Source organism: Microcaecilia unicolor, chromosome 1, assembly GCF_901765095.1.
Source record: "Microcaecilia unicolor chromosome 1, aMicUni1.1, whole genome shotgun sequence".
NCBI lineage: Eukaryota > Metazoa > Chordata > Amphibia > Gymnophiona > Siphonopidae > Microcaecilia > Microcaecilia unicolor.
Window position 1 is genome coordinate 157,794,854 of NC_044031.1, and position 23,411 is coordinate 157,818,264.

General features: G+C 40.6%; 1 protein-coding gene across 1 annotated transcript in view; it reads right to left on the minus strand.

Annotated features, from left to right (window-relative positions):
* Positions 1 to 10,368: 10,368 nt before the first annotated feature.
* Positions 10,369 to 23,411, minus strand: part of MACC1 (MET transcriptional regulator MACC1) — a 67,264-nt gene continuing 54,221 nt past the window's right edge. Inside the window, exon 5 of the mRNA XM_030201616.1 lies at positions 10,369 to 13,731. Within this exon, the coding sequence (XP_030057476.1) occupies positions 13,519 to 13,731 (213 nt within the window). The 3' untranslated portion in view covers positions 10,369 to 13,518. The remainder of the gene's footprint in view (positions 13,732 to 23,411) is intronic.

Here is a 23,411-nt window from a genome sequence, read left to right on the forward strand (position 1 = left end):
GAAGGAGGACAGCTAATGGGACACTGATACTAGGATACAAATGATATAAAAATAATAGGGCGAATAAGACTGCTGGAGGAGTAGTGCTATATGTTAAAAAGAGCATAAAGTCCTACAGCAAATAAACTGCCACATATTTTGCCAACAAAAATAAAGGCTTCCATCAGGACCTACAGACAGTCCCATTAAAGCCTCCATCAGCTATTGAAGAGAATACTCCCTCTCCCCCACCATGCACAGCCATCTGGGACACATCCAACCAGGTCACAGAGGAAGCGCTTCAAAAAATCCTGAAAGGTCTATGGCCTACAACCTGCCCCCCTTGACCACCGCCCAGCAAAGATAGTACCACAAGTGAGCATAGGTCTCATTGACAGGACCACTGAAATTGTTAACTCCTCTGTTATGGAAGGGCAGCTGCCAACAACACTAAAAAGAGCTGTGGTGTGTCCCCTACACAAAAAGAGCTTACTGGACCAGGAAAAACTTGAAAACTACAGACCAGTCTAACATTCCTTTCCTGGCAAAACTTATAGCACAAACAGTCTGCATTCACCTCAATGACTTGCTGATTGAAAGTAATTGGCTAAACCCATGTCAATCTGGCTTCAGACCTGGCTATGGAACAGAGACAGTCCTTTTGTCCCTTCTTGATGATCTGCACAGAAACTGTGATAGGGGATCTGCCTCAATACTTGTGTTGCTGGATTTCTCAGCAGCCTTTGACACTGTGGATCATTATATAAAGCTTACAAGGCCGTCAGTGGCGCCGTATTTACATGGTTCAAATTCTATCTATCCGACAGACAATAATCAGTTCTGACACAGGCCGTGTTTCGCCCAACTGGGCTGCTTCAGGGGCTATACAATAGTCCTTTGCTACCAAATATGGGGCAAATGGAGAATGTCCTGTTAATAAATGTACGCAGGATTTATTTGAAAAAAACAGCTTAATCAGAGATGCCAAAACATAATCCGCTGACTTGAAGCCAGTACTACGGTCTCATATCTCCGAGGTTGCTGCGTACATTTATTGACAGGGCATTCTCCATTTGCCCCATATTTGGTAGCAAAGGACTATTGTATAGCCCCTGAAGCAGCCCAGTTGGGCGAAACACGGCCTGTGTCGGGCTGTTTGTATTTATATAAGTATTGCTATACTTTTTAAAAAAAATAAATTATGTTTTACTTTTAAACGATCTGCTCTTTTTATTTTCCACCTTGGAGTTTGCAGACCGTCTGCCTTTGTGCTTTCTTGAATAATCAGTTCTGTTCAGCAACACCACATCATTACTTTGGGCACTGAACTGTGGGGTGCTACAGGGATCCCAGTGGCGTTCCTAGGGCGGCTGACACCTGGGGCGGATTGCCGATGCTCCCCCCCCCGGCGCATTTTTACCTGCTGGTGGGGTGCCGCGCGCCTGTCGGCTTCGCTCGTTCCATGCTCCCTCTGCCGGAGGGAGCACGGAACGAGTGGGGCCAACAGGCGCGTGGGCACCCCCCCCCCAGCGGTGTGCACTCGGGGTGGACCGCATCCACCACCCCCCCCCTAGGAACGCCACTGAGGGATCCATACTATCTCATTTTATTATCTACCTCAAGCCTCTGGCTGAGCTGCTTTGATTCTATATCTATGCTGATAATGTGCAACCACTCATACCCACTGAACCAGCTACCCAAAGCTTTCAGTAAACTGACTGCCTAACAGCAACTAAGGAATGGGCAAACAACAACAAATTTTGCCTGAACCCAAGCAAAACAGAGATTCTTTGGGTACCTAACATAAGTAGATAAATACCGGACTTCAAAATACCTTTTAGGAAGTATGAACGTCCCCTAAAATAACAGGTCAGGAATATTGGGATATGATCCCACAAATTCAAGCCAGCTTTAAAAATTGTCTTATCACACCTGTAGTAGCTAAGAAATCTCTCTCCACATATTGAAACAACGAGTCTGATCACAATGGTCCATGCCATGATAACATCACGACTAGACTACTGTCTATTTCAGAACCACTGGTAGAAGGCTGCAAGTTGCATGACCACATCACACCTTTCCTGCAAAAACTACACTGGCTACCAGTACCTTACAGGGCTAAATTTAAAACTCTATTTTCAAAGTCCTCAGACAGAACAGATCAGAGTACTAACCTTTTACACAACTTTGAGACCACTAAGGTCTTTAGTAGCTACCCTCACTAGCATTAATCACCCATTAATTATATTTAACTAATTTTGACAGGTGATACAAAACTATTCAAGGTTGTTAAAACAGGTGCAGACTGTGAAATATTGCAGGAAGACCTTAGGAAATTGGAAGACTGGGCATCGAAATGGCAGATTAAATTTAATGTGGAGAAATGCAAGGTGATTCTACACCACTCAGGATCTTGTAGACCTCAACCGTCTCTTTTCCAAGCTGAAGAGCCCTTTCCTTTAGCCTTTTCTCATATGAGAGGAGTTCCATCCTCTTTATTATTTTGTTGCTCTTCTTCAAACCTTTTTCTAATTCTGCTATATCTTTTTTTGAGATGCAACAACCAGAACTGAACACAGTACTCAAGGTGAGGGGGGGGGGGGGGCGCACCAATGAATGATACAGAGGCATTATTGTATTTTCAGTCTTATTCACCATCCCTTTCCTCATAATTCCTGTTTGCTTTTTTGGTTGCTGCCACACAGTGAGCAGATTTCAGCATACTACCTACGACAACACCTAGGATCTTTTTCTTGGTTGCTGACCCCCTAGGTGGGCCCTAGCACCAGGTAAGTATGATTCCGATTACTCTTTCCAATGTGCATCACCGTGCATTTGTCCACATTTAATTTCATCAGTGAGTAAGTGGTAGTGAGACCTTTATTAACGGTTTGAGGCATATAACAATACAGGCCAACCCGGCCACTAACACTGAATACCTTCAGAACAGAACAATGATCTTCAGCACATATCTGTCCCCAGCCAGAAGCCATAACCAAAGCTCTGGGGTTTACACAGGGGCCTAAGGGAGTTGTTCTCCTTAATCCAATTTGATTTATTTCTTCCTCCATAATGAAACCAACTGGTGGCGCTTACACATGTAGGTTTGTAAAATGAGGCAGCTACACTGCAGCACTTATATGTGGAAATTGTGAAGCTTAAATGCCAACAACTCCACATGGAATCTGCTTCTTGCTGGCTTCCCACTTAGTCACCTCTCCCCTCTCCAGTCGGTTCAAAACTCTGCTGCCCGTCTCATCTTCCGCCAGGGTCGCTTTACTCATACTACCCCTCTCCTCAAGACCCTTCACTGGCTCCCTATCCGTTTTCGCATCCTGTTCAAACTTCTTCTACTAACCTATAAATGTACTCACTCTGCTGCTCCCCAGTATCTCTCCACACTCGTCCTTCCCTACACCCCTTCCCGTGCACTCCGCTCCATGGATAAATCCTTCTTATCTGTTCCCTTCTCCACTACTGCCAACTCCAGACTTTGCGCCTTTTGACTCGCTGCACCCTACGCCTGGAATAAACTTCCTGAGCCCCTACGTCTTGCCCCATCCTTGGCCACCTTTAAATCTAGACTGAAAGCCCACCTCTTTAACATTGCTTTTGACTCGTAACTACTTGTAACCACTCGCCTCCACCTACCCTCCTCTCTTCCTTCCCGTTCATATTAATGATTTGATATGCTTACTTTATTTATTTTTTGTCTATTAGATTGTAAGCTCTTTGAGCAGGAACTGTCTTTCTTCTATGTTTGTGCAGCGCTGCGTATGCTTTGTAGCGCTATAGAAATGCTAAATAGTAGTAGTAGTAATGGAAGCTGCTGTTCATTTTTTCAATTAAAAAATGGCTGCTCCCATGTATGTATGGCAATACATGTGCATTCTTGTAGGTATTTTAGGAAAAAGAAAACAAACCGAAAAACAACAAACAGAACTGAGTACATCCTGACTGGGACATCTCAATTCTGATCTCTACATTCTGTGTGAAGGGTGGGCAACCACAGTCCTCAAGGGCCACAACTGAGTTGAGTTTAAAAAGACTTCCACAATAAATATGCATGAGATCTATTTACATACAATGGAAGTACTATATGCAAATCAATCTCCTACATATTCATTGTGGAAATCTTGGAAACCCGGCCAGGTTGTGGCCCTCAAGAACCGTGGTTGCCCACCCCTGTTCTATGTAAAATGGGCTCCCCAAATGTGTGTTTTCCTGTACTTTTCTTTAAATAATTTGAACTCCCATATGCTGGTTATTTTTATTTACTGCAATTTATAATTTACAAAGGGGCTCATTTTCAAAGCACTTTGACGTACAAAGTTCCGTAGGCTTTGAAAATATACAATGATCTAAGAAACATTTTAAAAGTAGTTTTATATAAGCCACAAAAGGTCTTGGCATACAGTATATCAGAAGTTCTGAACCCAGTTCTTGGGACACACCCAGCAAGTCAGGTTTCTGGATATCTATAATGGGGTGAAATCTACATATGGAACCAAAAAAACTGGCAGTTTATAGAATACGCATAGCGCCTGTTCCTGCAACTAAAATTTAGGTATGACCATTTATGCCAGCTACAACCTGGTGTAAATGCCTCATCTAACTTAGGCGCAGATCGGGAATATTCTGTACCAGCCCCTTCCATGGCCACACCCCCTTTGGAGATGTGTACATTAGAATTTATGCACACCAAATACACAGAATATGCTTAGAATATGCATGCATAAATTCCAATTAGTCCCGATAATTGCTAGCTAGTGGCCAATAATCAGCCCCGATTAGCATGTTAACAAAATTAAGTTGCATGTATTTTGGCTGCACTGCCAAATTTGCATGTGCAACTGTAGGCACCATATACAGAATCCATTGTATGCAAATCAATCTCTTTCATGTTGTGGATATCATGAAAACCAGACTGGCTGGCTGTGTCCTGAAGATCAGGTTGAAAACCCCTGTACTGCATAGATTAAGAATTATTGGGTTCAGGAGCTTCTCCTGCGTGCCAGCAACTGAGTGGGTTAAAATATGCACACAGAAGGGTTTTTAAATTACACACAGCCCAACTATGATGTACTGCATATATGTTACGTTAAGGCAATTTTGTAATAGTTTTTGTGAATAATTCAATTCAGATTTATCCTACAAGGTTGCACAAGTAACGAACATTGAAGGTTTGGTTAATGAAGAACCAATTGAGAACAGTTAGCTTTGAAATGATGCAGGTAAGAAAAGAACTAATTAATATAAACTGAATGCCAAGTTCCATCAATATGGGAACAGGGGGTTCTCAGCTCAGTAATTGGGACCCATCCAGGCAGTCAGATTTTCAGAATACTCAAAATCAATATGCATGAGATAATTTGCATACAAATCTCTCTCACTTGTACTTATTGTGGATATCTTGAAAAACGGACTGGTTTGGTGTGTCCCGAGGACTCAGTTGAGAACCCCTGAGATAGGACATAAAAGCAAAATATCTATGCATACAATAGAGAAACAAAAATTCAGTTGAAATGACACAAAACACTTTTTTATATAAAAGTTTGTGAATGAAATATAAAAGTATACACAATGTTTGATATCCATACAATTGAAATGAATTCTATTGTGAATCCAGTATAATCTCTAGTAGTTTGATACAAATTCTCCAAAGTTGCATAAATGTTAAATGTATTGACACAAATTAACATTCAACTTCTGCAATAAGATACAAATTCATAATGTATACTGTTTTGATTGGTAAATTATATATCTATATCTATGAGTTGATTGGTTAATTATATTTCTATATCTATCTATGAGTTATATAAAATATCTCCCCCAGTAAATTATTTTAAAGAAAATACTAACAATGCGAAATAACTCAGAAAACAGTCTAAATTTATCACAATTAATTATTTAGAAATTACACCATCATGCCACCCTTCCAAATATAGATCATTAGTTCTGGTAAATAAACGTTGAGGTGGTATAATTTATTTATTTTTACATAGGAATAAATATCTGATAAAGTAATGCCTCTCCCAAATCAAGATATACATATTTTCAGGATAAGTACACAATCTGACATGCTGAATCATCTATTCAGCCAATTGTGCAACTCAGAAATATTTTACTTATACACACTGGGCCAGATTCTATGTATGTTGCCTAAAAATTCTGCTGGGTAAAAATTTCCACCTAAGCGTATTCTATATGCGATGCCTAGATTTAGGAGCGGTATATAGAATACATTAGCACCTAAAACAATGCACATCCATTTAGGCCAACACAAACGTGGCCTAAATCCCTGCAAATAGATTTACATGCACTGGGCCATATTTTATTAACTGCGTATGTAAATTTTGGAATGCCCACGAAACACCTATTTTGAACTGCACGCATTAGAATTTAGGCACAGATCTTTACGGCACTATTTGCTAAGGTGTGCTAGCATTTTTAGTGCATTGCGCTGTGTAGTTGCCCATAAGATTATTATGGGCATCTACATAGTTAATGTGCACTAAAAAGGCTAACACACCACTAGTTTGGCTTAGTAAATAGGGCCCTTAGTGAGTTATATATGTAAATTCTAATTATTGCCAATTAGTGCTCATTATTAAGTGCTGTTACCAACACTAATTAGATTGTTAAGCCAATTAAGTTATGCACATTAGTATAGAAAACACTTAAGATTTTGGCGTGGATCTCTAGGCACGCTATATAGAATCTGGGGGACTGTCAATCATTATATAAGTAGTATACAAAAAAGGCAACTTGCATTTTAAAAAAACCTACAAAAAAAAGTATAAAGTGTCTATTCATCATAGGACTATTTTCAATAGAGTTTTGACACAGAGACTGAATGTGAATCCCTTTTTGAAAACAGAATCAAATATGCCACTGATAGTATCATCCTATAAAGCAAAGATTAAAGTGAAAGTGATAGAGAACACTGCATAAAAATGTAAGCTCATCAATATCAAGTAGATACATAGGATACATTCCAAATGTGTATAATGTACATTTCATTTTCATTTAATTTATTTACTTAGCATTCTAGTATTGCCAGAGAAGGCTCTGGGAAAACTATAACCATAATAATATAAGTGTATAATACAGTATAGTTTCACCTAGAAATACAAAAAAATAAAATACATTTTATCTAAGAATGAGCCCAGCAACCTATACCCAGTATTCAAGAAAATAGAACATCTAACCATGCCCAACAAATCAACCCACAAAAGAAGCAACAACAAATCTACAACTCCCAACCTCCTCCTCCTCCTCAGACAGAAAAAAAAATTCAAATTAACAAAACAAATCAAAAACACAGCACCACAACAGAATAGACCCAGCTATAAAATGCTAGCTAAAAGGTTGATGGATTAACCATGATTTAGGGGTCCTTTTACTAAGGTGTGCTAATGGATTTAGTGTGCACTAACAATTAGCATGTGCTAAATGCTAATATGCCCATTATATTCCTATGGGCATCTTATTATTTAGCTTATGCTAATCGTTAGTGCATGCAAAATTCATTAGCGTTCCTTAGTAAAAGGACCTCTTATTTCCTGAAAGACAAGCAAACTTTTCTTTTGCCCATTTCCAAAAAGGACTGTGTTCCAAAAAGAGAGAGCAGAGTAATTAAATATCTCCTCACTATTAGTTCTAAACTGAATCTTAACTAAACAGATCTATAATCATCTGATTCACATTAAAGTCACATTTTCTGGAATCATATATTTGTTTACACATGAAACAATCCTTAGTTTCAGGGGTAAAAAGGCAAAACGGGAGATGTTGGAAGAAAGAGTCGTTGCAAGAGCAAAAATGGCAGATGCATAAAATCACTCTTGCATAAGCTGACTGGTTTCTGTAAACAAAACTAGTACATTTTTCATTTCACATATGAGCATGTGCAGCTGTGAACACTGGCCCAACAAAAATATAAGTGGTATTGTAAGCTAGTCTTGTAGTCTACAATTAACATTTGGTAAAATTTGTTGCCTTCTAGATAGGAAAATGCATATGCTAGGTGTCTGATTTACTAAGTATTTTCTCCTGGACAGGCAAAGGCAGACAAATCTCACTAAGTACAGCAGCCTGAAATGTCAAATCTAGTAGTAACATGACGGGCAATTCTCTAACAGGGTACCTACATTTACACACAGTTTTGTGGGTAAGTGTACACTTACACAAGTGCTATTAGGATGCATAAGTGTTATTGTGTAAAAATTGGCTTTTTAACAAGCAATTATTGGCACTAATTAGATTTAATTGGAATTTATGCATGTAAATTTAGGTACAGGATCCACACCTAAATTTTACATGTGTGTAAATAAAAAGGGAGCACGGAAATGGGAGGGTCATGGGCAGAACGGGGATGTTCCTAGCATTAATTCATGTTGCTATAGAATAAGGAGATATGCGTCTAACTTTGCACCAAGTTTCAGTTGGTGCAAATGGCCACGCCTAAAGTTAGGCGCAATTCCCAGGCATAAGCACTATTCTATAAACCACACCCAGCTTTAAGTGTAGCTTATAGAATAGCATTTTTTCAGCATTGATTTCTTTGGCATCATATATAGAATTCACCCCATAATGTGTACATGCAGGGGGCATAAACATGGCCAGAGCATGGGTGAGCAATGGGTAGGGCTTCCTTCTTACATGCATTGCACATGCCTTTGCCACATTTATGTAACCACAGTTATGCCAGGTCTGTGGCTGGAATAACTCAAGGCATCTAAACGTAAGGCTATTCTAACACAGAATTTGAGCACCCAGCACTGTTATACAATAGGCTCTCGCTGCACGGAATCAAGGCACCTAAACGGAAGCACCCACTTATAGAATTGCCTCCATTGTTTCTACATCTTTGATTTACAACGTTCATCCCTCAGAAAACAGCAGTGGTGGAATATGCATTTCTGTATGGAGTCCGCAGTGGGAACTAGGCCATGCAAAACAGCTCTGGCTGATCCTTAAGCTGGTTGCAACCTGTAAATAAGTCTGGTTAGTAGGTTTACACCACTCTAATAAGCCATATTAGAAATGTAATGAGGGTTTTTTAACACAAGTTACCCATTTTTGACCTCCCACTTATCACTAACCCTTAGCTTACATTAACCATCCTCCAAAATCACCTAATGCAGAAACTTTTATTAGGAAGAAGTGAAGGCATAGAGAGTACACCTTGCAGTTTACGTGAGTATAGTTAATGTATATTAACTGCTAATGCTGCAGATAACTCAGAACAGATACCAACTCCAGAGCTATATTGCATTAAACATTAGCAACATGGCTGCCTTCCCTAAGTGTTGGGAAGACTCTCAAGAGTTCCTGTAGACATTTTCCTGCTAATGTGTTGTCTGCAAAACCTTAGCATGAACTAGTAAACAGGAATCTTAGAGCCACATTCATCGTGGTCTTTTCCACTAGACACAAAGGCAAAAAAAAAGCCAAAAACAAAAACACCCTTGCTCTTCTTCTTGTATCTACCAAAACTGTCTTTCTTTTGACAAGCATATTTCAACATTAGCAAGATCCTCCACCATGCAAGGGTCATTTTTGGGTTATGAGTAGACCAAAAGGAGATTTATGCTTCTCCTCACAACAATCATATGCCTCAGTCTGGTAGAGTATCTCTTTTTGCATAGTCTGTTCTAGCAAGTCAACTTGACTTCCGCGATATTTTAGGGACTTTCAAGTTGTCCACTTCTCCTCTGGCCCTGCAAGGCGCTGTTCCATTGCTCTTCTGTCCATGCTAATCCCAAAAACAAGTTTTCCAAGTCACACCTGCACATTTCCTTAACTGAACTCCAGTGTCATAAGAACTTCTTGTGCAATTTCAGTTATTTTATACTGTGCATTTTAATGTATAGAGGGTTTCTAGTGTCCTCCGGTACTACCGCTTTAATCAGACTTGCCATAACTTTCACATGGCTAATAGCTCTACTCCTCATCCAAATAGTTGTGATTAGCTATCTTAAAGCAGCCTGTGTTGACTTGGCAGCTGTCATTCAGAACTGAGTTGATTTTGCTACATTGGCAGATTATTTCCATACCAGGCGAGCATTTTTAATATTGATACAACATAGGGAAAGCACAGAAGTTCTTATTGTAGCTAGGTGCATTCCCTATTTATTGTTCAGGTATTGCCTTACTTCTTAAGGTTTCTATGTGAGTCCAGAAGATCACTCTGATGTGTGCTGGATTTGTTCCTTTGGATGTACACCATTCCAATCAATATTTAGGGTGCCTTTTACTAAAGATAAATGCAAGTTATCTGCAACAGGGCCCATAGCAATAAAATGGGTCCTGTTGTAGATATGGAGGCTCAGTTTCAAAGCATATAGACTTACAAAGTATTGCCAGGTATTTGTGACCTGGGCTGGCAACTGCTAGAAACAGGACATGGGGCTTGATGGACCTTTAGTCTGTCCCAGTATGGCGATGCTTATACATCTATGTACTAGGATCTTGACTCATTAATCAGACTGAGTAGGTTTTATTCCACCTAAGCTTTTACCAATTCTCCATCCTCACTGGTATAATTGTATCTGCAATTATTATTTGGACAGTAAAAGTCATCAATGGCAATTAGTTTTGTTTACATATGATGCTGATTTTTAAAATTCAAATTTCTTATTGAATTGTTTATAAATCGATACAATTAAGATTGCTCTATTTGTTACATTTAGAATTTCATTGCACTGTTATCAATCATTGAATTTGTCTCATAGGCAGGTGATTTTACAATGATTATACCACCATATTGTTCATATGGTCTTTCAAATTGCCAGCTACATACTAGGCACTTGTGGTGGATTGGAATAAACACAAAAAAGGTCACCTAGGAAATATAACACTCTACACTTGTTTTCAGTGCAGACTTGGGCAAGCAGATGTCATCTGAAAGAAGAGGCACCCTGGAGCCTGACAGCTCTAGAAGTCAGTAAAGTAGCAACTTTATGAACCAGGACCTTAATTTAAATTAACTTAATTGAAATATGATACTAGTAACCATCACCATGCATTTTTCTCTCTCAAGGCCTATTACAGGTTGACATTTTTTACTGTCCTGTCGTTGTATTTTCTTTTATTGGCTCCAAGAGTTAAAATATATATTTTTTTCTTTTCATGTTGACCCACAAACATATGTGCCAGGAATAAAGTCCAGGTCCTTTTGTTCCATGTGTCCACATATGCAGAATATGACAGAAGGAAAAGTAATAATAATTTTTACTAGTTCTCTCTCAGCAGTTAGACACAGCTGTAAAGGTTCTTTCCCATCTGTAAAATGTAACAGACCTTCTTGTAAAGGAGACAGTATTCATCCTCTAGAATGATTTGTAACGCTTGAATGAGATGAAATGTAGTATTTCTGAATAAGATGCATGTAGTAGAAAGGTTACTTAAAATATCGAAGAGCTTGAGATCAACTTAAACTTGTGCCAAGTCAGATTCATGTGGTTTATGTTTATGAATTGTGTAGTTAAATTATGTGATCCTTGAAACCACATTATTGCGGGCAATTTATTAAGGCTTGTTCTCATTCTGTGCCTATGGGAAAAGACCTTGATCAATGAAGTCTGTTGTTCATCACTGCAGAATATGTTGCTGTTCTTATGCTCACTATGAAGTAAAGCAGTAAAAGATGTGGGGAGCAGTCAAGAGATGGGACAACATGTCTTCTATAATCATTGGTTAATGGGATTCTCGTGTGTCACAAAGGATTGTGAGCAGTGTTCCATCGGTCACAGAGCTGTGCCTCCTCGTATGCTTCCACCAGTGTTTTTCGACAGCAAAGCAATGCAAGTGGGCAGTTTGAAGATATCAACTTGGTTACTGTGGATGTTGTGCTTTCGATCTTGGACTTCATCTATTTTGTCAAACACTATCTTCAGCCACATTCACACAGTTGAATTTTAGAGGCCAGTGGGGTACAAAGTAACAGTGCTAGTGCTCCACACAATGATACTACACGAAAAAAAGCATAATAACATAAGAGTAGCCATACTGGGTCAGACCAATGGTCCACCTAGCCCAGTATCCTGTTTTCCAAACAGTGGCCTCATGTTATGAATGTTCATGACAATTTATGCAAGGAAGAAATCTTTCACTACATAGTACATCAGAACAAAGTATTTCCATTTCTTTTTTAAAAAGACAAATGTTCATTCACATTTGAAAATGCAGAAAGTTATTCACATGTCACCATTCCTGAAACACTAGCTATCTGAAACAAGCTTATAAAAAGGAAAGTAACTTTAAAAACTCCAGCTCAGGGGATGTAAAATTCCATCTCTGGGTGCGAGGGAAGAATCATGGTCAATAGCGCCATTTGGGCATGCTTTAAAAAAATGAAACACAGGAAATAACGCCACAACAACAAAGAATACCCAGCAGTATTTGCGCATATAGAACAGAAGCCCTGAAATCACTAATCCAACTAATTTATTTAGGAGGGTAGTTACTAAAATGGTTACGGCAAGTTATTTGCCCTTAAAACAGGTTAAACTGCAATAAATGTGCATTACATTACTGTAAAGCACATTAGTTCAGGTTATCGCTGAAAACATGAAATGGAAAGCATGAAACACACCTCATTATTATATAAAGTGAATAATGCAGCTTGAGGTATAAACCACAAGTTGACTTCTTCCAGGAAAGCAGGCATTACTTTTCCACCCTAGGAACATGAAGCTGCTAACCTGTGGTCTTGTGCTTCCAGGCACCATCTTAAAGGGGCCTCAGCTGAATTGTGGTTACTCACCCAAAAAGGTCTCCCCAAAACCCCTTACATAGGCTCCCCTAAGACTACCAATCCCTGATGGTCTTGGGGGGGGGGGGGGCTGGGGCAGGAGCATATAACTGAGGGCAACTTGATCCCTAACAGTAGTACCATAAGACTACTTCTAGGAGTTGCAATGCCATTTTGAACCTCTAAAGATCTCTTCCATAGGCCATGGGGAGCTTATGACTTCCAAGTGTTGGAAGTCTTTGAGATGGGGTGGGGGCTCTATAGGGAGGGATCTCTGGGTAGCCTCTAAGGAGAAAGGCTTCCACAGAGGAGGGTTTCAGATGGAGGGGAAATGATAGTTTACTCTAACCTCTTTAAGGATGAATAAAATAGCTTGCGAGGTTGATCACATGTTACATTATTCATGTGACTCCAGTGATAAACTAAGGTGTGATAAAGGCCAACTTTTATCACAACCACAGTAACTATCTCCGATGAGTTTGTAGAGGAATTCAATACATCAGTGGCTCTCAACACAATCCTCAGCTACAGCCCAGCTACTCTGGTTAAGATATCCAGAATAAATATACATGATATAACCAAGGCAGTGCATGTAAATACAGTATATTCCATGCATATTCATTGTAAATATTCTGAAAACCAGACTGGTTTCAAAGACCAGGTCATGAACAGCAGCAATACATTACTACATATGGTCATATATTTCTGAAAGCACAAAATAGGATAAGTCTTTACAGAACAGAGTATACCAAGTTATAACCTATAGTTCTGTGTGTCTTCTATTCATCTTCCAACTTGGGGAAAGCAGTGGCTCGCAATATCTCCATACAGTTCACGAGAATCAAAGCCCCAGTTAACTCCCTCCACTGTCTGGTCACTGGGTTTTTCATTTTGTCCAAAGCTGATTGTAGGTCTTGTAAGACATCTCTGTAACTTTCTCCATAGTGAGCAGCCCACGTGTAGAGAAAATCATATGCTGGCTTCCACATCATCTGTCACAAATAATTAATAAAAACACACAGAAAATAATTAGTTTGGTAAATAGATTTTGTGCGTGGTTACATGTTTATCACTTATAAGGAGTGTTCAATGCTGTCAGGGATTCTAAGGCTATCAGAGGGCTTCAAGATGAACCTTCTTCTACCACAACATTACTGTATTTGTTCATACCGGAATTGGCGAACACCTTTACGGTACTATGTATGCCACATTGAGCCTGCAAATAGGTGGGAAAATGTGGGATACAAATGTAACAAATAAATAAACATTTAAAGTGTCACATGATAAAAACTAAATTACACACACTACATATCACTAAAATTGATTTCTTAAAATCTGTGATAATGAAAATATGCGGAGGGATCTAGCAAAGTTTGGGGAATGGTCATGCATTTGTGCTACAAAAACTGAAGGGAGCAGTAGAGAATAGGAGATAACTTCTGTGCACAAAGCAAGAGTGGGTTCAACGGATAATCATATGTGATGATCTTAAGGTGAGCCAAATATGTAGAAAAGTGACAGCAAAAGCCCAAAAGGATGTTTCGGTGCTCAAGGAGTGCACAGGGAGAGGAATAGCCAGCAGGAGAAAAAAGGAGATAATAGTGTGTCTGTTTAAATTTCTGGTAAGAAGTCATTTGAATAATGTGTGCAATTCTAGAGACCACAGTTTCAAAGGGGCAGGAGCCAGACACAGAAGGTTCAGATGGCCAAGGGTCTTCATCATAAAGCATATGTGGGAAAATCAAAGATCTCAGTATCTAAATATACACACTTTGGGAGGAAAGGGAAGATTTTTTTTTTTTGGGGGGGGGTGGGGGATGATAGCGACACTTAAATATCACCAGGTAATTCACCTCTTCTGCATTTCTCTCTTTGAATAGAAAGATGGCTCTGGAGCAAAGGATCATAGGATGAGTGTGAAAGAGGGTAGATTCAGAATTTTGCACGCCAAGGCCACTTTTAGTGCTGCAGGTAAAAGGCAGATTTTTCTATTTTTCCAATAATGGCCACATGCTAATTTCCCCATTAGAGTGTGGTCATTAGTTTGAGCCCTTACTGCTATTTATTGTGTAGCTGGTAAGGGCTCACATGCTAATCCTGTGCTAATCAGTAAGCGAGTAGCAATGCCCACATGCCAACCAATTAGCATAGCCATGCCTACTCTCCACCCTCAAACATGCTCCCAGTGCTAAACAACACATTTTATTTTTTAGAACGTGGGTAGCACACACATGCAAAAATTACTGTGGGATGCCCGAGCGCCCCCCCCCATGGTAGTACATTTTAACCTGCGATTATAGTAAAAGGACCCCTTGATCTGCACTGTCCTACTTCCACTAGGTGTCCAAGAAGCCTATTATGCGGCCTGGAACACCCTTCCAGGAGAGGCTGTAGAGTCAAAATTAGTGAACAAATTTTAAAATGCATGGAACGGACACAGGGGAAGCCTAAATAGAAAGAGGATGGAAACACAACATGGGTGTTATCTTGGGCAAGAGTAATGGGAAATGAATACTGGACAGACTTCTACTGTTTATGTCCCGTAAATGGCAAGAGACAGGTGAAGCTTTGACAACTGCAGGGTTGCACATCACTTGCTGCATGTGAGACGTCAGCAATACTTGGGAGTCTTGGTTATAACTACATAAAATCCACATCATATTTGGCTGCTTCTATGGTTGGAATAGCGGAGACTTTGACAACCAGCATTTAAGCATGGGTGACTGGGGCCCACACAGAATGGTGAGCATGGCTCTGACAGACTGGATGAACCGTGTGGGTCTTTATCTGCCATCATTTACTGTGTTACTATTCCCTTAATTCTATAAAAGTCACCAAAACTTGTGTGCAGAAATTTAGACGTGTGCCATTTAACTGAATAACGAGCTAATTAGTGCCAATTGTTATTTTAACAAGCAATTATTGTAACTAATTAGATTTAATTGGAACTTACATGCCTAAATTTTACATGCAAGGAAAAGAAAAGGGGTGTGGAAATGGTCATCGGTGGAACGGGGTATTCCTAGCATTTATGTGCGTTGTTATAGAACATGGGGAATACATGGCCAACTTAAGTGCAGCTTATGGAATAGTTCTTTTTTCAGCACCATATATAGAATTCAACCCCGTATGTCTACGTTCTCATTTATCATCATACATTCCAACTCTATGGTTTTATTTTTCAGACTTCTGACTTAGGCATACAGAATATTCAAAGTGTGTTCATCATTTGTGTTCACAATCTGAGTAACAGCTGATGGGGCAATCTGCAATCCTTTACATCTGTCCTCTACATAACTTAGATATTTATAACCTCCCTATCTGGATAGTCTGATCTTCCCATTTTCTCAGAATCCGTTGAAAAACCTCAGAAGAAGCTGCTGCTCGACTATAGGGACTATGGCTGCAGGGACAGGAGGCCTGAGGTTTGAAAAAGGTATAGCAAGATCTTTGAGACTTATTTCCCCCTCAGGCCCTACAAAAAGATCGGTGAACGACTGTGAAAAAAAAAACCTGGCAAAAGTGCCGAGCTCCACTGGCAACAAGGCAGAGGTCTACTATTAGTCCCAGAAAAGTAAAGTTGCAACAGAGAAAAAAAGCGGAAAGTATTGGGTGACCCTAGGATTTCACAACATTTTTTCACCAGGTTTGCGTTTTCTTGATATATATTCTAGAATGGTTTGCAAAGTCAGCCCAGACTTGACACAGGATTTTACTGGAAATGACTGCATATAGAAAGGACATTGGAAGTTGTGGTTGGATGTGGTTAACTGGACAGGTTAGAAAGCTGGCTGAAAACCTCTCTAATGGGGAAAGTTATCAACATGGGCCACTGTTAAGATGTGTTATTGTATTATTAACCCCAGTTATTAGTAGCTAGATCTCATCGTTTAAAGTAGGACCTGTGCTAAAATGCCATAAGTTAAGGATGATAGCCCCATTAATATGTTTACCTGCCATGTTCAGTTATAGGAGACACACCCACATCCTGCTCATGCTCCACCCACATGTACACCCCTTTGCAGTTATGTGCTATAGCACTTATATGTTCCCTTAAATAAATGTGCAATGGCATGCATATGTGCCAAGAAAGGTGCCACTGTTGCATGCAAGTTCAATCCAACAACACAAAATCACTCTATAGTAAGGAGCATCAGTGGAATTTGAACCCTGGTTTCTAGCGCCCTGCTCTAACTATTAGGTTATTCCTCCGCTCTGCAACTTCACACAGGGGGGCAGGGAGAAGAAAGGAGCATACCAATGTTTGGACTGAACTGTTTAGGAAAACACTGCCCAGTTTCTAGGGTGCAACTATAATATAATTCCTTGTTGGCCATCATCGAGGGTCCATCTCACCATCTAAACAGAGTTCACCACCCTTTAAACACTGTACTTGGGAGAGACCTGTAACTGAACAGGGCAAGTGAACATATTAATAGGGCTATCACCCTCACTCCTCTCTTTCCACCATCTCCACTCCACTCTAATCCCTTGTGCTCTTTCCTGCTCTCTCTACCCTCTAATTAGACGGTAGGAAGTCTGCCTGGCTTTCCAACTACTGCTTTCCTGTGCTATGTTTCAGTCATTCTAACCTACTCCTAGTCGCAGTCCTGAACTGAGATGAGGCAGATTGCACACATAATAGCCCCAAATTATTTGAAATGTAAGGCACTCATTACTCTTATGTATTACCTGACTAGTTAAATGTCAGCACGTCATCCTCCTGTGCTGTGCCGACTACTTCTAGAAGCATAATTAGATACATTATTTGTGTTTTTGAAAGGTAGCTAAAACCTGGCTGCTTACTTTTTAAATCCTCCTTTTGCTGTAAAATGTTCTGCTAATATTTGAGGATTTCGTTATTTTACTGGTAATTTCATTTGGAGGAGTAGCCTAGTGGTTAGTACAGTGGACTTTGATCCTGAGGAACTGAGTTCGATTCCCACTGCAGCTCCTTGTGACTCTAGGCAAGTCACTTAACCCTCCATTGCCCCTGGTACAAAGTAAGTACCTGAATATATGTAAACCACTTTGAATGTAGTTACAAAAACCTCAGAAAGGCAGTATATCAAGTCCCATTTCCCTTTCCCTATTTGAGATTCTACATGGAATGTTGCTACTACTGGCGATTCTAGATGGAATGTTGCTACTATTGAGATTCTATTGCTACTATTTGAGATTCTACATGGAATGTTGCTATTCCACTACCAATATTCCATGTAGAAGCCTGCCTTGCAGATCAGCAACGCGGCCGTGCAGGCTTCTAGGACGTCAGAAGCCTGCGCGGCCGTGTTGCTGATCTGTAAGGGCAGGCTGCTACATGGAGTGCTGCTAGTGGAGGAGTAGCCTAGTGGTTAGTGCAGTGGACTTTGATCCTGGGGAACTGAGTTTAATTCCCACTACAGCTTCTTGTGACTCTGGGCAAGTCACTTAACCCTCTATTGCCCCTGGTACAAAAACAAGTACCTGAATATATGTAAACCGCTTTGAATGTAGTTGCAAAAACCTCAGAAAGGCGGTATATCAAGTCCCATTTCCATTTAATCTAGAGCTAGATTTGCTAAAAGGTTCTACCACATTACTATGTGCATTAGCAGTTAGTGCATGCAAAGTAACACATTTTTACCACCATGGAATGGGCAATAAAGTGGCAGTTGTATGCTTTACAGCCAGAGAACATTTGGAAAAGTCTGTTTCCTGGGCAGCATCCTGAAAATGTTTTTATCAGAGCTCCCCCAAGCTAGGTACAAATTGAAAAAGTTTCTGCTTTACCCGATTGAATTGTCTTATTTTCACCCAGGAAACTCAAAAAAATAAGAACACTGAATCAGTAATGCTTTCATTTAAGGAGCGCTATTAGTTGCAGCAGCTTCTCTGTAGCCGAAGTTTAGGTGATGCATCCTTGTAGTTCTTTAAGATCTACAGTTGTGCGACTACACCCAGTTGTAAGAAATGGTCTCCCATGGTTGTACAAGCAAAATGACTTTTCATTCGCTGTTTCCATCCCCACAGGGTGTCTGCCCCCACTGATTGGGCAGCTTGTGCTGTCTGTGTGTGACAGATTACTTACTTGTCTACTTTAATATTTTTGTGAAAAACACACAGAAAAAACAAAGAGGGAGAATTCCTGCAGGAATCACTATGAGAAGAGTGAAGCAGAGATGACCAAGGAAGGTGATGATGCAAAACTCGGTTGTCCACAAACAAGAAAATTTACTATAAAGGCATACGTAAAAGACCATCGATTGTGTTTTCCCAGAAATGCCTGTGTCAGGGATCCTCAAACTATGACATGCCAAATACAACATTCTGAGTTATTAATGCGTCAGCTCATTATATCTCAGTATTCATATCACAGAAGAGAATGGCTTCTGACAGGATGCTGTCAAACTAATTGTCAGAAGCCACTCTCTTCCAATATGCAGATTTTGAGATGCAAAGCCTGGAGCTTTAACCGCTAGGCCACTCCTCCACTCTATTATCTGGCTCAGGCACTTCCAAACCACTGTGGCTGCAGTTGGTAGAATGGGGCAACCCAAATCCACACAATGACCTTAACAGGTACTATGCACCATGAGGAACAGGACTAATAATTACATACAAATTTGCTACCCAGTGACAACAATGGCAAGACCTCAAGGCAGTTATCTCTGCCATCACAGGCTCTTGATCGCTCCCCCCCCCCCCCCCCCCCCCCCCCAAAAAAAAAAACTTCCTGTTGGAGCTTCCTGATCCTCTCCTACTTCTGATACCAATTTTCCGGGTATTTTCCCACTTACTCACCTGTTCCTCCTACCCTCCCTTTTCTTCTCCCTACCCTCAGGCACCACCACACATACCCTTACCTCATCCATTTACTCATCTTTGTCATTTACAAAGGCCAACCGCACACAGAGACAGACTGACAAGACTAGCCAACAACTTTGCACCCATGCGTCAACAACAATACACAGTTGCTGGGTATGAAGTTTTACCTGGCAGCCAGAAGATAAGTGTTGTGTTCTTCTATAATACAGTGGGGGAAATAAGTATTTGATCCCTTGCTGATTTTGTAAGTTTGCCCACTGACAAAGACATGAGCAGCCCATAATTGAAGGGTAGGTTATTGGTAACAGTGAGAGATAGCACATCACAAATTAAATCCGGAAAATCACATTGTGGAAAGTATATGAATTTATTTGCATTCTGCAGAGGGAAATAAGTATTTGATCCCCCACCAACCAGTAAGAGATCTGGCCCCTACAGACCAGGTAGATGCTCCAAATCAACTCGTTACCTGCATGACAGACAGCTGTCGGCAATGGTCACCTGTATGAAAGACACCTGTCCACAGACTCAGTGAATCAGTCAGACTCTAACCTCTACAAAATGGCCAAGAGCAAGGAGCTGTCTAAGGATGTCAGGGACAAGATCATACACCTGCACAAGGCTGGAATGGGCTACAAAACCATCAGTAAGACGCTGGGCGAGAAGGAGACAACTGTTGGTGCCATAGTAAGAAAATGGAAGAAGTACAAAATGACTGTCAATCGACAAAGATCTGGGGCTCCACGCAAAATCTCACCTCGTGGGGTATACTTGATCATGAGGAAGGTTAGAAATCAGCCTACAACTACAAGGGGGGAACTTGTCAATGATCTCAAGGCAGCTGGGACCACTGTCACCACGAAAACCATTGGTAACACATTACGACATAACGGATTGCAATCCTGCAGTGCCCGCAAGGTCCCCCTGCTCCGGAAGGCACATGTGACGGCCCGTCTGAAGTTTGCCAGTGAACACCTGGATGATGCCGAGAGTGATTGGGAGAAGGTGCTGTGGTCAGATGAGACAAAATTGAGCTCTTTGGCATGAACTCACTCGCCGTGTTTGGAGGAAGAGAATGCTGCCTATGACCCAAAGAACACCGTCCCCACTGTCAAGCATGGAGGCGGAAATGTTATGTTTTGGGGGTGTTTCTCTGCTAAGGGCACAGGACTACTTCACCGCATCAATGGGAGAATGGATGGGGCCATGTACCGTACAATTCTGAGTGACAACCTCCTTCCCTCTGCCAGGGCCTTAAAAATGGGTCGTGGCTGGGTCTTCCAGCACGACAATGACCCAAAACATACAGCCAAGGCAACAAAGGAGTGGCTCAGGAAGAAGCACATTAGGGTCATGGAGTGGCCTAGCCAGTCACCAGACTTAATCCCATTGAAAACTTATGGAGGGAGCTGAAGCTGCGAGTTGCCAAGCGACAGCCCAGAACTCTTAATGATTTAGAGATGATCTGCAAAGAGGAGTGGACCAAAATTCCTCCTGACATGTGTGCAAACCTCATCATCAACTACAGAAGACCTCTGACCGCTGTGCTTGCCAACAAGGGTTTTGCCACCAAGTATTAGGTCTTGTTTGCCAGAGGGATCAAATACTTATTTCCCTCTGCAGAATGCAAATAAATTCATATACTTTCCACAATGTGATTTTCCGGATTTAATTTGTGATGTGCTATCTCTCACTGTTACCAATAACCTACCCTTCAATTATGGGCTGCTCATGTCTTTGTCAGTGGGCAAACTTACAAAATCAGCAAGGGATCAAATACTTATTTCCCCCACTGTATGTGTGATAATTTAAGAAAATGCATATTTTGCTGAAGAGAGGGGAGGTTTTATAGGACTATTTCTGTGTTTGATAAGTGTAGTATTTACACATATTTAACTAAGATTGTAATGTGAATAGGATTGTACAGTTCACACAGTGCAGAAGTCTGTTATTAGGCATGCTATTTATGTGCACTGCTTAAATGAGAGATGGTCAGAATAAACGGCTATGCAGTGAAGACCCAGTGAATTAAAAAACGTATCCACCCTCTAAAGCAGAAAAGGTTTTGGCCAGCTACATCAACGGAAACACCACCAACTGCAGATGAGCTTGCACAACATTTTGAACACAAAATAACAAAGGCAAGATCAGACCTAAATAAATCACAAACCTCCATCACAGACTTTTTACAAGAATGTGAAAAAAATGACGTCCACATCGCAGCAGACAGAATCTGGTCCTCCTTCAAAATCACCCAAACACAGTAAAGATACTACTGACAAAATACAAATACTGTTTGCAAGATAACTGCCCTAACTATATGATGAAAGACCCACCGGACTGGTTCATTGAATGCTTCACCAAACACATCACGTACATGTTTTCAAAAAGACAATTCTCGTACTCGCCCCAATCCCCAAAAACAAAACCAGCAAAAATCAGCGACACTGCAAACTACAGACCAGCGGCCTCAATACTACTACCGACCAAATTGATGGAGGAACTGGTAGCACAGCAACTAATGCAATACCTGACACAATTTTCAATCTATCATAACTCCCAATCAGGTTTCATATCACAACACAGCAGAAGATTAATATGCCAAGGACAGAATATATTACTGCTACAATTTGATATGTCAAGTGCTTTCGACCTAGTAGACCACACAACACTAATGGCCCTATTCGACAACATGGGAACTAGCAGTGCAGTGGCAACATGGTTCAAGGGTTTCCTAAGGACCAGATCCTACATTTTAAAGATGCCTAACCAACTATCAGCTTCTTGGATCCCCGAATGTGGGGTACCACAGGGTTCACTAATATCACCAATACTATTCAGTATAATGATGGCACTGTAGCATGATATGAGTTTAATTTGTCAGAGTTATTGATTTTGCTGGATCAGATACAAATGTATATATAAAATATATACAGCTACAAAGACTTTACTTTCACCTCCCCCCCCCTCCCCCCCCCCCCCCCCCCCCGGAAACTACTGATAACAAAAACTAGCTGGGTGGATACCTAAGCCCATCAACACATCGCCAAAGAACAAAACTCTGAAGATGGACAGTAATCACAGAGACAGTGAAACTCTACCTAGTCTCAGACAAAGACTCTTGTAATCCTGTCAGATGCCTTATGGATGTGTATATCATAGCAGATGTCCAGACAGAAAATTTTATGATGTCATTAAACATGTGACCAGTTACCATGCCCCATCTCAAAACCAGATGAAGCCAGTTCTCAGACACCCTACCTGACTTCAGCCTAGGGTCAAGCAGGAAAATATAAAAAGCCTGGAAAATGCCCAGCTCTCTCTCTCTTGGGATCTGGCGCTCATGGGGATCTGGTTCTCTTCGCTCTGCTTCCTGCCTCTCTGCTGGACTTCACACACCCCCCTGGATAAGAATTTCTCCAGGGAACAACAACAACTCTGCAACAAAAGACTTCTGTTTCAGCAAGGATCTTCATCACTCCACCCAGCAGCCTCTATCGAAGTGAGTTACCATTATCCAGCATAATTTATAATTCAGACTCGATATCTTGAAAAGCACATTTCCCTTGTGAAATATTCTGAAAAACTGCTTCTCTCTTGTAACATTATTACATGACCTGTATTGTAAATAAACATTTTAAAGTTAAAGCACATGTCCTTAAACCTTGCAGTGCAGGTTAATGTAATTCAACAAACATAGTATTTAATTCCTTTTCTTACATATTCTTATATTACCTTATATGTAATTGGTGGAGAATAGAATATATACTATCTAACAGCACCACTCGGAAAAAAAATGGAATCAATGGGCTTCAACCCATTCATATATGCAGATGATGTTCACCATCTACATATTTTTTATGAT